This window comes from Sturnira hondurensis, unplaced genomic scaffold (genome assembly GCF_014824575.4).
Source record: "Sturnira hondurensis isolate 20B ecotype Veracruz unplaced genomic scaffold, ASM1482457v3 Scaffold0009719, whole genome shotgun sequence".
In the NCBI taxonomy this organism is placed as follows: domain Eukaryota; kingdom Metazoa; phylum Chordata; class Mammalia; order Chiroptera; family Phyllostomidae; genus Sturnira; species Sturnira hondurensis.
Window position 1 is genome coordinate 3,894,429 of NW_028082350.1, and position 14,617 is coordinate 3,909,045.

A 14,617-nucleotide genomic window follows, 5' to 3' on the forward strand; every position below is an offset into this window, starting at 1 on the left:
AGTTTAAAGACAACAAAGTTTAAGTAACAAAAACACAGGCAAAACACAGAAAATTGAACTGTACGGAAGTCCAACAACAACGAACCATTCAGCCAGAACCCATCACAACCCAGCAACTGGGTCGCCCCGCCCTGGTGAACACCTAAGGCTCCGGCCCTCATACATACCAGGTGCGAACAGACCAAAACATTATGACTCAAGAACAGATCAAAGCCCCAGAGACAATAATTCTAAGTGACCAAGAAATAGCCAATTTTTCAGATGCACAGTTCCAAACACTGGTGATGAGGATGCTCGCAGAATTGGTTGATTTTAGTCACAAATTAGAGGAACAAATGAAGGCTGAACTAAATGAAATGAGGGGAAATGTACAGGAAACCAATAGTGATGGAAAGGAAACTGGGACTCAAATCAAGGGGGTGGACCAGAAGGAAGAAAAAAGTGACCAAACAGAACAGGATGAAGAAACAAGAATTCAAAAAAATGAGGAGAGGCTTAGGGACCTCCAGGACATCTTTAAACATCCCAACATCCAAATTATAGGGGTACCAGAAGGGGAAAAGAAACAGCCACAAGTGGAAAACTTATTTGAACAAATAATAAAGGAGAACTTCCCCAGTCTGGCAAAGGAAATAGACTTCCAGGAAATCCAGGACGCTCAGAGAGTGCCAAAGAAGTTGGACCCAAGAAGGAACACACCAAGGCACAGCATAATTACATTAGCCAACATTAAAATGAAGGAGAGAATCCTAGAAGCAGCAAGAGATAAGGGGACACTCACCTACAAAGGAGTTCCCATCAGACTGTCAGCTGATTTCTCAAAAGAGACCTTGCAGGCAAGAAGGGGCTGCAAAGAAGTATTCCAAGTCATGAAATACAAAGATCTACATCCAAGATTGCTCTATCCAGTGAAGCTTTCATTTAGAATGGAAGGGCAGATAAAGTGCTTCTCAGATAAAGTCAAATTCAAGGAGTTCATTATCACCAAGCCCTTATATGAAATGTTAAAGAGACTTATCTAAGAAAAAGAAGATAAAAAATATGAAGAGTGAAAGGACAGCAAACTCACAGTTATTAACAACCACACCTAAAACAAAAGCAAACTAAGAGGACAGCTAGATTGGGAGTGGAACCATAGAAATGGAGATCACATGGAGAATTAGCAACAGGGGAGTGGGAGGAGGAGAAAGGGGGAGAAGGCACAGAGAATAAGTAGAATAGGTGGTAGATAGAAAATAGACAGGGGGAGGGCAGAAATACTATGGGAAATACAGAATCTAAAGAACTTGTGACACATGGACATGAACGAAAGGGGGGGAATGGTGGGGGAGGGGTGTGCAGGTTGGAGGGGAGTGAAGGGGGAATGGGACAACTATAATGGCATAATCAATAAAATATATTTTAAAAAATAGAAAAAAGTCTGCATGTTACCTATATACAGATAGAAATGGAAGTCATGGGTAGGAAAACTGTATGCCATAAGAGAAGAAGAGTATAGGATGGACCCTTGCAGAACTAATAATTAGTCTTACAGAAGATTCACCTGCAAAGAAATGACCCAAGAAATAAAAGAAAAACCAGAGGGTGTTTTTCAGGGAACCCAAGGGAAAAGTGTTTCAAAAAGGGAGAGGCCCAAGTGTGGAACACACCTGAGAGGCCTAGTAAGAAATTGGGCTTGGTAACATGAGGGTCACCTATACCTCGGATTTATGGCACTTAGAGTCATTGGAGGGTGTGGAGTAAATGGTGAATGTTTACATTGTCCAGCACACATCTGGCATATCACCAGTGTTTGGTAAATATTAGCCCCATGGTGTTTAGCACATCATATGGGTCTCCTTCCTCTGCCTGCATTCATCAAATATGCATGCACTGACTCATCACAGATCCTCTCATACAAACATATCAAGTCTGATATATGAGCTAGCAACAAGATCCCAGAATTCTACAGAGAGAAGTAAACATCTGCTTCCATGTTGCTAGCCCATTCCTTCCCAAACCTAGAGGTGCCCACAGATAAAGTCACACCCAATTGCATATTTGCAATTCTGGCTTAACCTACCAGCCACAAAGTGACTCTCTTCGCAGTTGGGTGTTTTAAAACACAAGGACAAAATGTGTTTCTGTGCATCCACAGCCTACCATTTGTAAATTTTTGGCTTATAAAATGAAAGGATTAAATGCAAAGCTGCGGATGGGGAGGTGGGCCGGTGCCCTTCACAGATGCCGAGCCTACACAGCTGAAAGTGGTGTTTTGAAAAAGACCAAGACCTCAATTAACCAGAATCTGGAAGAATGGTCTCTTGTAGCAAATGATTCTCCTGATTTATCAGGCATTGGCTTAATTAATTAATTAATTAATTAAAATAAAAAGCTCTTAAAAGCTCTCCAGAATGCACTAGTCTTCTTTTCTGATTTAGGGATTAAGCTGTAATGAATACAGTTTAGTATTTTCTATTGAGAATTTTCAGGATCCTCTACAGTGGATTTAAAAAAGCATGGAAAATTTGACTGAATAGTGAAATTTCAGGGCATGCCCTGGGAAAATTTTTAAGCTCTGCTGTCAGCTTGTTTCTTTGCGCTTTGTCTTTCTTTTGTTCCCAAGTGAAATGCCAATAAAGTAATTCAGTCATGAATTCTGGGTTTGCATGGTCCTGGCTGAGCCATGGCTGCAACCCCTTCCAATTTTTCTCTGGCATTTCCCAGTAGGTGCACAGCAAAATGTATTGAGAGAATGACTGTATTGCTTTGGAGATGCAGGGTACACTGTCACAGTACCCCTGGCATTTATCTGGTATTTTTCACATTCCACACTTTTACTAAACTTTAGCCCTGGAATGGGCTGCCAATCCCCTCAGATAAATCAGGTACATGCTAATCCTTTTTTTTTTGTGGGGGGGGGAGGCTAACTCTAAAGACTCAGAGACTATTCTCCTGCTGGTGAGAGAAGGAGGTTGGGGTTAGACAAGGCATTCTGACACTAGGTCTGTCCCCCTGACAGACCAAGTCACACCCAAAACCACCCCACACAGGCACACAAGGGAAGAAAGTACAGAAGCATACAAAGAGAGGAGGAAGGGGGAGAATACTTGGCTTTCCTCCTTGCACTGTGACTATTGGTGGATGGGGTATCTCACAGTTCAAACAGGTGATTAATGTTGTGTAAGGGAACAGAAAATGGGTGCTGAGCTGTCAGACCCTTGGAGACAGCAAGCAAGTGGTGATTATGGAAGGGACCTCAGGAAACATCTTGTGTGACCCCCATCTGAGGTTAGAGTTCACAGGCTCACCCAGGGCAGAGGAGAGTTGGGTTTCTGGACTCTCCATCCAGTGCATTTGCTACTCATGTACTCAGGCACTCCTTGGTCTTCCTGAGTTTCATGGAACACACCCCTTCCACTCTCTGTCAAGTGCAGGCCTATACCCTCTCACTGCAGTCTATGTGAGCTGGACTCTTCTGGGCGTCAAATTTGAGATTGGGCTGCGTTGATGCTTGAGGCTAGAGAGGGGCTTCAGAGTTTGCCTGGCTGTGGTCTGAACTGGGTGTCCTCTCTGCAGATTCCTGGGACTTTAAACAGTCCACACGCAATATCTCCCCCACCATCAACCAGGCCAACATCGTGGATTTGCACCCAGCATCTGTGTACAGCATCCGCATGTACTCCTTCAACAAGATTGGCCGCAGTGAGCCAAGCAAAGAACTCACCATCAGCACTGAAGAGGCTGGTGAGCTCCTCTTGCCCTGCCACCCATGTCCTTGGCCTTAGGGATCAGGGACTCCTGGGGCCCACACTTACCATGTCCACTGGCAGTGGGCTTACAGTTAGAAGAGAGGAGGTGAGACCCCAAGGCAGTTGTTCATGTCTGCCTCTGGATCATGCAGAGCTCTTCTGCTTGATCTTTTCCAGACAATGGGCTTCTGGGAGCTGTCCATGGTTCTATACTCCTCCCCGGCCCCAGCCTAAGCCTGTCTGGAAAGGACAAATGTGCTAGATACATGACCTTTATCATGAAGTTTTCCTGAAAGTTTAAATAAGATCTCTGTTTCTGTATTTCTATATTCTCTCTGTCTGTCTCTCTCTCTCAATAGAGATAGACATAGACACAGACATAGACATAGCAACTGATACACATTATTAATTACCAGCTATGCCCTTTCCTAATCACAACTTCATCCCTCCTCCTGAAGTAACCGCTATCTTACCTTTCTTGCTTTTCTTTTCATATAATCACCACAATGTATGTACATAAAAACTATATAGCTCAGTTTTGTCTATTTTCTAGGAGAATGTACTCATGAAATCATACTTTACATATTCTTTGGTTTCTTTCTTGTTTTGATCAAAACTTTTTGCAAGCTGCATGTTTTTAGTACAGCTGTATCATGTGTGCATTTTCAGTGCTGTATGGTATCTCATTTCATAACTGTATCACAGTCCATTTGTCCATTCTACTGAAGATGGACATTTGTTGTTTACACTTTGGAGCTATGAGCATTCATGTACTCATATGTTAGTATACAGGTTTATGAATTTCTCTAGGGGACATAAGCAGTTATAACATTATAGAGTCATCAGACCACATAAGAGTATAAGAGTTCTGGCCACTACACACCCTTGCCTATACTTCGCATTGTCAAACATTTTTAAAAATTACAGAAAATAAAGAGGAAACATAAACCTTATGATTATTTCAAGGGGACTCAAAGGTCCTCTGTTTTTGTAGATGAGCATTTCCTTTCTCTCCTGTAGTCCTCCAGCTCAGGAGGAAGGAGTGAGAACAAAGGACTCTTTTTTCTTCCAAGACTTGACCCCTAACATTGCTCTTCTTCCTCCCCCACCAGCTCCTGATGGGCCCCCCATGGATGTCACCTTGCAGCCAGTGACGTCACAGAGCATCCAAGTAACCTGGAAAGTAAGTGAGGTTGAAGGTATCTCCCTTGAAATGCCTTTTTGCCTCCACTTCCTCAATCTAGGAATGAAGCCCCATCAGGCTAGCTAGTTCTGGTCTCTTATCATGCCCATGCCTGGTTTTTGCTAAAGCCAGTGAGACTGAAAAAGAACGAAAGAGAGAAGGAAACAGCAGCAAGTCCCCCCACCAATCCCCATTTCTTTCTCCACCTTGGCTCTCTGATGGAGGCTGATGAAAAACTTGGCAATGCCAAGTAGGGAAGATGGTCTTTCCACTACACTGGCCTGTCCTCCAAAACCTACATGTTGTAAGAAGTCAGGAGTTGGATTTGATTTTGTGCAAAATTCAAGGGGGTGCTGTAAATGATGGGGACCTCATCTCAGCCCTATGACTGGATCTGGGTATCACGTGTCTTCTCACAGTGAGGGCTTAGACAAGGAGCTTGGTCCTTTCAGGCCTCAATTTTCTCCTCTTTAAAATCAGAATGAAAATAACACCCTCCTTACTTCCGGGGTGGGAAAGCTGTAGAGAAAACAGATCAGTATGTGTTGCAGCCATTTCTAACAGACAGAAACTTATAAAATCTAGACAGTGTCTGAAGAATGTATCACTTAAGAAAAGTCATAGAAGAGATTCAACAGTTGGATAGAGGAACAGATTAGAACAATCTTGTGTTTGGGTAACTCCATCCTTGTTGCCACATCCTTGCCATGGGCACAAAAGGGTTGACAGTGCTAATAGCTTCCTGTTGTGCTGCATTTTCCAGTGTCCAAGTATTTTTTACACTAACTTAGATGACCCCTGTTTCTGTGAAGTAGAGTCGACAAAGATATTTTTGTCTCCATCTATGAGAGGAGGTCAAGGGATAGACATGCAAGGTGACTTACCCGTGGCCATTCAAGTAGTGACAGGTGCAGGATTTAAGTGCACGTAATCTGGAGCCCCCACCATGTCTCCCCACCACAACACACTGCTTGGAATTTGGGAACAGAGTGCTTTCTTAGGGCCCATCCATATTTTTCTTGAAGCTTTCCCATTTTAACAGTGGAGTTTAGGCACTGCCTCATCTCCATCTGGATCAAATGTTCAAAGTTATTTTCTGACTCTGACTCTGATTCCTCATGGAGAAAGCACAGGTGTTTTAGTCTTCCTCCTGGGCCTTTCAAAAAGGCAGGCTCAGGACTGAAGAAATTCAGAAGGGCCTAGTGATGTTTTCCCTGAAAAGACTGCATTCTTGTATATGCATGTGCTCACATATACACGTGCAATGCACGAAAGCCTGGTTCCTTCCCTTCCTAGAGAAATGATCAAGACAAAACTGGGGCAGAGTCCTTCCTAGGGACAAGCCTACCTTGTAGATACCTAAGCCACGGTTACCTCCTGATTCAGGTCTGGGCTCCAGGGCTTTCCTCAGAAACTGAGGGTGAAGCCTGGAGTCTCATCCTCAAGTCTCATCTGCATCCCCACTGGAGACTCATTTCCTAGGAATAGCCTGAGGAAGTCAGGAGGTGGGAGCAGGTAGTGAATAAGTATGTAAAACACTGACACTGAAACATTTGGCTATAAAGCTCTGACCTGGTGATCGATAAAAATTTAGAGTCAGATTTATTTCTTCGAAGTCTCATAATGAAAAATAAAATTGATTAGAAAGTTAGAACTTCAGAATGAACCAAGTCATCAATAAATTTTGGACTGACTTCTCAGGGGATTTTTTTTTACACTAAGAAATAGATTAATGAAAAATAAAAATTCACTTGAAAGATAAGTCACTTCATTTTAAGACTCTTTCCATGAGATGGATTACCACTGCTTTATGACATAAATTTACAATCAGCCCTATTGATTTCTTAATGCTTCAGAGAAATATTGTTAGGATTGATTTAAATTCTGAGTGTGCCTGTTTTGGGGGTGGGCAGGGTAGGGAAGAGGCAAAAGAGAGAGAAGGAAAGAAAAAGAGAGGAGGGAGGGAGGAAAGGAGGATCTGTCAGCATTCACATAAACATGTGAGCACGTATGGGTGTATGTAACAAGGTATGCCTGGACGCCTATCTGTACCCTCTGCCAGTATATGTGGATGTGAATGAAGGTTGTGTGATGCAGTGTACAGGTGTATATCATAGTACAGGAGGCTCTGGGTATGTAGGCATGTGTGTCATTGTCCAGTAATGTGTATGTTAGAATGTGTATCAGTATGGATGTGTATATGTAATATAATAGTATACATCAGTGTGAGAACAAGGGTATCTTGAAGATATGTTCCATGTGTATGATGTGCATAGACACATGTACACAGATATAAGACCCAGATTCAGAAATTTGCCTGCTTGCAAAGTAGCAAACAGTGCTGCCCAAGTGCAGAGAGAAACATTTTCAGACATTAACAAAAAAGTCAAGTCAGTTAAATACACATACACCCATTTTGTGAGTTCAAAACAATTATGTTAAATTAAAAACTTCATTTTATTGAGTTAACAGTGAGCTTAAAAAGGCAGTTCATTTAAAACATTCATTGAATTAAAAAACTGTGGGGCTGCTTTACTAACTTAATTGTTTTTGATCTCACTAATTTTTAGCAGAATAAAAAGGTGGGCTTCTAAATTAACTTCATTGTCTTTAAAACCCTGATTCAAGCTGTTTTCATACTCACTGGGCTTGGTGCTCTCTCTCAATTTAATAGACGGGCAGATCCTCTCCTTAAAGGATCCAGTTTCTCTTTATGGATCTAAATGCATGTGACTGGGGGATAGGTGTGTGGTTGTTTGATGCATCTGAATGTGCATCAAACATGTTTATGGTTTTAAATGTGGGGAGATATTGAGATCATGTGTGTGTGTGTGTGTGTGTGTGAGAGAGAGAGAGAGAGAGAGAGAGACAGTGTGTGTGTGTTTGTCAGGGTTCAAGCTTGAGGTGAAAATATGTTTTCCATTCCCCAGACTGATGCTAGTGGAGTTTTCTCTATCCACCAGCCAAGTGGGATCAGTCCTTCATTACTACCGCCCTAGCCAGAACTCCAAAGCACCCCCTCCCTGCTGGATGTCCTTGCCCATCTCTGTCACCCAGGCTGGGAGCTCGCAGACCTCAGGCCTCAACACAGCCCAGCCCATGATCAGGATGTTGGGGGAAATCCAGCTGCATGCTCCAGCAGTGGCTAGGCTCACATGAAAGTCAAAACTTTTATTTCACTTGTAAAATATATATACCATTTTATAAACAAAAAAATTACCATTTTAACCATGTTTATGTGTATAGTTCAGTGGCATTAAGTACATTCACAATGTTGTGCAACCATCACCACTGTCCATCTCCACAACTTTGTCATCTTCCCAAACAGAAATCCTGTTCCGATTAAATTATAACTCCCAGTCCACCATCCCCAGTTCTTTATAACCTGTATTCTACTTTCTGCCTTTATGAATTTGTCTACTCTATGTACCTCATAGAAGTAGTACTGTACAATATTTGTACTTTTGCATCTGGTTTATTTTACTTGGAAAAATATTTTCAAGGTCCATCATGTTGCAACACATATCAGAATTCCCTTCCTTTTTAAGGATGAATAATATTCCTTTGAATGGATATACCACATTTTCATCAATTCATCTGTTGATTGTACTTTTTGGCAATTGAGAATAATGTTGCTATGAACATGTGTATAGATATCTGTCTGTGCCCCTGCTTTAAATTTCTTTGAGTATATTCTCAGAAGTGGAATTGCTAGATTATGTGGTGACTCTATTTTTAACTTTCTGAGAAACTGCCATACTGTTTTCCACAATGGTTACCACATTTACATTTCCACCAAGAGTGCACAAGTGTTCCAACTCCTCCAAATTTTCACCAACACTTGTTGTTTGCCATTTTTTATATTTACTACCTAGTTAGTGTGAAGTGGTATCTTCAAACTCTTTCTTCTTTTCCAAATCACCAGTAATTTTTCCCTTCCCTTTCCATCTGATCACTTTTTGTCTGCTGTTCCATTTCTCCCAGGCCCCTGAGCCAGTGCCAAATGACGTCCTTATTCATTCACTCATTCACTCATTCATTCATTCATTCAACAAATATGTACTGAGGGGCTACTACAGGCCAGGCTCCATGCTACATACTGTAAGAACAGCAGGAAACAAAAAAGACAACATCCCCATCCTCATCCTCATGGAAAATACATGGATAGTCAACACATAAGAAAATATGTACAGGACTTCTGGCCAAGGTGGAGGCGTAGGTAGATACACTTTGCCTCCTTGCACAACCAAAGGAAAGAGAACAAGTTTAAAGACAAAAAACAACCAGAATTGAAAGAAAATTGAACTGTATGGAAGTTCCACAACCAAAGAGTTAAAGAAGAAACATTCATCCAGACCAGTAGGAGGGGCAAAGACGAGCAGGTGGGGTGGAGAGGACTCTCTGCAAGGTGGGAGCTGGTGGACCAGACAAGGCAGAGGCTAGTGGAGTGGGTGGCCCCACATTTGCGTATGGATAAACTAGGAGGAACAACTGTGGAGTGACACAGACCACACAACCCAGGGTTCCAGTTTGGGAAAATGAAGCCTCAAAACCTCTGACTGAAAAAAACCTGTGAGGGTTGCGGCACAGGGAGAAACTTCCAGCCTCACAGGAGAGTTCATTGGAGAGATCCACAGGGTCCAAGAACACACACAAAACCACTCACCCAGGAATCAGAACCAGAAAGGCTCCATTTGCTTGTGGGTAGTGGGGAAGTGACTGAAAGCCGGAGGAGAGCCCAGCAAGTAGCATTGTTCCCTCTCAGACTCCTTCCACACATGCAGCACCACAACGCAGTGACCGTGGCTTGGCCAGCCCTGGCAAATACCTAAGGTTCCACCCCTTACTGTGTAATAGGCACGCTGAGACACAAAATTATGGCCCAAATGAAAGAACAGATTAAAGCTCTAGAAAAAATACAACTATGCGATGAAGAGGTAGCCAGCCTATCAGATGCAGAGTTTGAAACACTGGTAATCAGGATGCTCACAGAAATATTTGAGTATGGTCACAAAATAGAGGAAAAAGTGAAGGCTATAAAAAGTGAAATAAAGAATAGTGTACACAGAACCGACAGTGGCAGGAAGGAAACCAGGACTAAAATCAATGGTTTGGACCACAAGGGAAAAAATAAACATTCAACCAAAACAAGATGAAGAAACAAGAATTGAAAAAAAATGAGAAGAGGCTTAGGAACCTCCAGGACATGGGTGTCAAACTCATTTTCACTAGGGGCCACATCAGCCTCGAGGTTGCCTTCAAAAGGCTGAAATAATTTTAGGACTGTATAAATGTAACTACTACTAAACTGTTAGGTAGTTGAAATTACACTCAGCCCTTTGAAGGCAAACATGAGGCTGATGTGGCCCTCAGTGAAAACAAGTTTGACACCCCTGCTCTAGGACAACTTTAAATGTTCCAACATCTAAATCATAGGAGTGCCAGAAGAAGAAAAGGAAGACCAAGAAATTGCGAGCTTACTTGAAAAAGGAATGAAGAAGAACTCCCCCAATCTGGAGAAGAAAATAGATTTCCAGAAAGTCTAGGAAGCCCAGAGAGTCCCAAACCAGTTGGACCCAAAGAGGAGCATACCAAGGCACATTATCATTAAGTTACCCAAGATTAAAGACAAAGAGAAAATCCTAAAAGCAGCAAGAGAGGAGACAGTTACATACAGAGTACCCATCAGACTGTCAGCTGATTTCTCAAAAGAAACCTTACAGGCAAGAAGGGGCTGGAAAGAAGTATTCAGAGTCGTGAAAGGCAAGGACCTACATCCAAGATTACTCTATCCAGCAAAGCTATTATTCAGAATTGAAGGGCAGATCAAGTGTTTCCCAGACAAGGTCAAGTTAAAGGCATTCATCATCACCAAGCCCTTACTATATGAAATGTTAAAGGGACTTATCTAAGAAAAAGAAAATCAAAAATATGAAAAATAAAATGACAACAAACTTACAACTATTAACAAATGAACCTGAAATAAAAGGAAAACAATGAAAACAAAAGCTAAGCAAACAACAAGAACAGGAACAGAATCAGAGAAATGGACATACACAGAGTGAGTTCAGTGGGGAGGAGGAAGGGAGAGATGGTGGGGAAGGTACAGAGAAGAAGAAGCATAATTAGTAGGCATAAAATAGAGAGGGAAAGATAAAAATGGTATAGGAAACAGAGGACTCAAAAAACTTATATGTACAACCCATGGACACGAACTAAGGTGGGGGAATGCTGGAGGGTTGGTGGGGCAGAGTGGAAGGGGGATGTAGGGGGAAAATTGGGGAAACTGTAATAGCATAACAAATAAAAAGTACTTTAAAAAATGGGGATTTCAGTAAGGACACCAGAGAGGCGAGGAGGCAAGGCTATCCAAAGAAATAGTGTTCCCTGTGAGCTGTGAACAGCAGAGGCCAGTGTGCTGGAGTGTAGCAAGCATAGGGAATAGGAAATGGAGCCAAGACATAGTGGGGGTCAGATCACATAGGGTTGTTTAGCCATTGTAAGGACTTGAGCTTTCACTCTGAGTGAAATGGGAGACTCTAAAGGGCTGGGAGCGGAGGAGTGACATGATCTGACTTTGGTTTTAAAAGCCTTGTCTCAGAGTCACTGTGTCTTGTCTCCCCTCCCCCACCACCCCATACTCACAGGCACCCAAGAAAGAGCTACAGAATGGTGTGATCCGAGGCTACCAGATTGGCTACAGAGAGAACAGTCCTGGCAGCAATGGGCAGTACAGTATCGTGGAGATGAAGGCCACCGGGGACAGTGAGGTCTACACCCTGGACAACCTCAAGAAGTTTGCCCAATATGGGGTGGTGGTCCAGGCCTTCAATCGAGCTGGCACAGGGCCCTCATCCAGCGAGATCAATGCCACCACCCTGGAGGATGGTGAGGGCACCAGCAGAGGGTAAAGGGTGAAGATCCTGGTCAGAGGCAGAACTAGAGCTGCCAACGAGGGCTTGAGGCCCTTCCACCATTCTCAGGCCCCATCACATTCTTGTGGTCCACACAGGTTTCCTGGATCCTTCCATCTCTCTTGCCCATTGGCCCCTTGAGTGTTGCTTGGTCAGTTAAGCACCCCCCAGGCTTCTCAGTTCATTTGGCCAGTTCTCTATCCATCTCTTGCTGGTACTCTGCCCATTAATCTATCTGTTGATCTGTTGGCCCATCTGAGCACCTTTCTTTACATTCTCCATCCATGCTTCTTCTTCCACCTTTCCTCTCTCCCTTGCTCTGGCCTTCACCCATCGCCCTCCCACACTCTTTCCTTTACACACTATGATTACCCTCTTGCATGGCAGCAAGTCTGGATGCAGGACCCAGTGATGTGGATGCAGGATGCATGGGAAAGCCACATCCTGAGGAGCAGCTGTCCAGAGCCCATACCAGCATGCCCAGCCAAACACTAAGCTCCCATCCACCCAGGTCCATGCTGGGAAACAGCCAGAGCAGGCCCACCTTTGGCTTCCATTATGGCACCACCTCCCCTGCTTTGGGGGTTGGGGCCCTGGAATTTCCAGCAAGAAGAGATGTGCATAGGCTGGGGAGTCCTTTTCCAAACAGAGGAGAGGAAGAAAGTTTCCAGCAGCACGTGCTCAGCAGTTTTTCATCCTTAATTAAGGCCCTCATTAGCCTGTCAGCGCCCGATCATTTCCTGGCAATATTAGCGCTCCTCTTGGGGTATTCAAGGGCCCCTGCTTTAGCAATAGTGTCTTTTCCATAATTATATTACCTTCATTTTGCTCAAACGGGCGATCTGTATTAGTTTATTACACTGGGTCCCTAATTACATGGTGCTTATATTTTTACACCTAAGTAATATGAAACAATAATCATTGTCAAAGAGGATCGTTAGGATGATATATTATCATTTAAATGCTCATGAAAATTAGAGTTGCCTCATGTGGGGTAACGGGATCTAATTACCTTCCATCCAGTCTGTGCCTCCTTTCTCCCACTGAAAGTGAAGCAGACAAGGGCTTTCCCTTTGCCCTCCTGCTTCCCAGAAGCCAGCAGAAAGTGCCCCCTCAAGTTCTCCCCAGCCCAGCTCCTGGGGCCTGGTGTCCCCACTTTTTGTCATCTTGGAAGGGGCAAGTTGCACCGGACCAACCCTAGGAGTGGAACTTAGGTTCAGCTCAAAGGTAACTCTCATAGGGAGAGGGCTAAAGGCAGGGTGGACCACCTAAATTGGTTTCATTGTTTTCCTGTCAGTCATTCAAGGCATTTGGGTGTGTTCATGGACAGGGACAGGGACAGAGGTGTAATGGTCCCAGAAGTCCCAAAGGTGTCTATGCAACATCCTTTCCCTTTCACCAGCATTAACTGAATTCCTCTTTCCTTCTTTTCTTTCCTTTTAGCTTGGCACAAGAACATAAGGGTCCCTAGATCCAGGCCTTGGCTCAGATGCCCTGGTCAGGTGACAACAAAGGGCTGGCAGCCATCAGACAAGATCATTAATCACAGAGACCTCCAGAGCTGGACATGCTGGGCTGTGGTGCCCATTGGTGAATTCCTGGGGGCTCATGCCCAGAGTTCATCTCCTTCTTCCCCCAGCATCTGCCCAGAACTAGGGATATGCCCCCCAAAGAGCAAGGAACCAAGTCCATAAAGATTTCTATTTACCAAAATCTCCTGGAAATGAAATGTGGATCACTTCTTAGCCCAAACTCTAATCACTCACTGAGTCAAGAGGTCCTTCCACTTTTCTAACCTGAGGCTCTGGCAGCAGGACCTAGCCTAGGACATGTGTGTGGTGGTATGCCTCCCTGACTGGGCCCTTGGGTTCTTCCCTCACCCCATGCAGTGCCCAGCCAGCCCCCTGAGAATGTCCGGGCCTTGTCCATCACTTCTGACGTGGCTGTCATCTCCTGGTCAGAGCCCCCACGAAGCACTCTCAATGGCGTCCTCAAAGGCTATCGGGTCATCTTCTGGTCACTCTACATTGATGGGGGTGAGTCTGCTGGGCGTGAGGGCCATGTCTCAGGGTGAGAGGTACAGGGTCTGTGCTCATGCCTGGTTAGAGCTGAGCATATTACCATGGGATGTCAAGTGGAAGTGCAGCCTCCATCTTCTGCACATATTATCCAGGGACCAGGGTCACCTTTCTGGTTGCAGGGAAGGACACCAGCTGATCCTAGACAGCCGTATGTTTGGGAATGACTTAAGAGATCATAGGGACATATTTGCTCTCCTAATGTGATGTATTGATATGAGGCTTTTATGGTCATATCAATCAGGGTCCCAGCAGGGTATAGTGGCATACCCAAATGGGACCATTGAGGAGAGTTTAATGAAGAGGCAACTGCTTGCATAGGGTGTGGAGGGAAGTTGAGATTAGCACCAGCAGGAAGTTCTCACCATCTAGGGCTAAGGGGGCAAGAAGAGGAAGCTGGATCTGCAGAACCCAGGAGCCAGCTGCACCTTGCCCAGGCCATGAGACATGCAGTGTGCCAGGGAGAATGGTAAACCAGAGCCCAAGTGGGACTGGGGGCAGGAATGACAGAGGGAGGAAAAACCAAGGCAGTATCCCAGCCCTTTGCACGCTGTCCTTCCCTGGGAAGCTGTAGTGCAAACAGGATTGTGTGGCCTCACAACAAACCAGGCCCTGTCCACTGGGGTGCACAACCCTGGCAGTGAACATGAAGTCTACAGTCATGCCAGCCAAAGGCCCAGTGTCCCTAACTAGAAAATGTTCTCCTGGGCT

At 44.2% G+C, this 14,617-nt stretch overlaps 1 protein-coding gene across 1 annotated transcript in view; it reads left to right on the plus strand.

The window, feature by feature from the left end:
- The window catches only part of DSCAML1 (DS cell adhesion molecule like 1), a 360,723-nt gene that overhangs the window by 315,398 nt on the left and 30,708 nt on the right, over window positions 1-14,617 (plus strand). Inside the window, exons 15-18 of the mRNA XM_037057511.1 lie at window positions 3,559-3,726; window positions 4,844-4,914; window positions 11,562-11,802; window positions 13,718-13,864. Of these exons, the coding sequence (XP_036913406.1) occupies window positions 3,559-3,726; window positions 4,844-4,914; window positions 11,562-11,802; window positions 13,718-13,864 (627 nt within the window). The remainder of the gene's footprint in view (window positions 1-3,558; window positions 3,727-4,843; window positions 4,915-11,561; window positions 11,803-13,717; window positions 13,865-14,617) is intronic.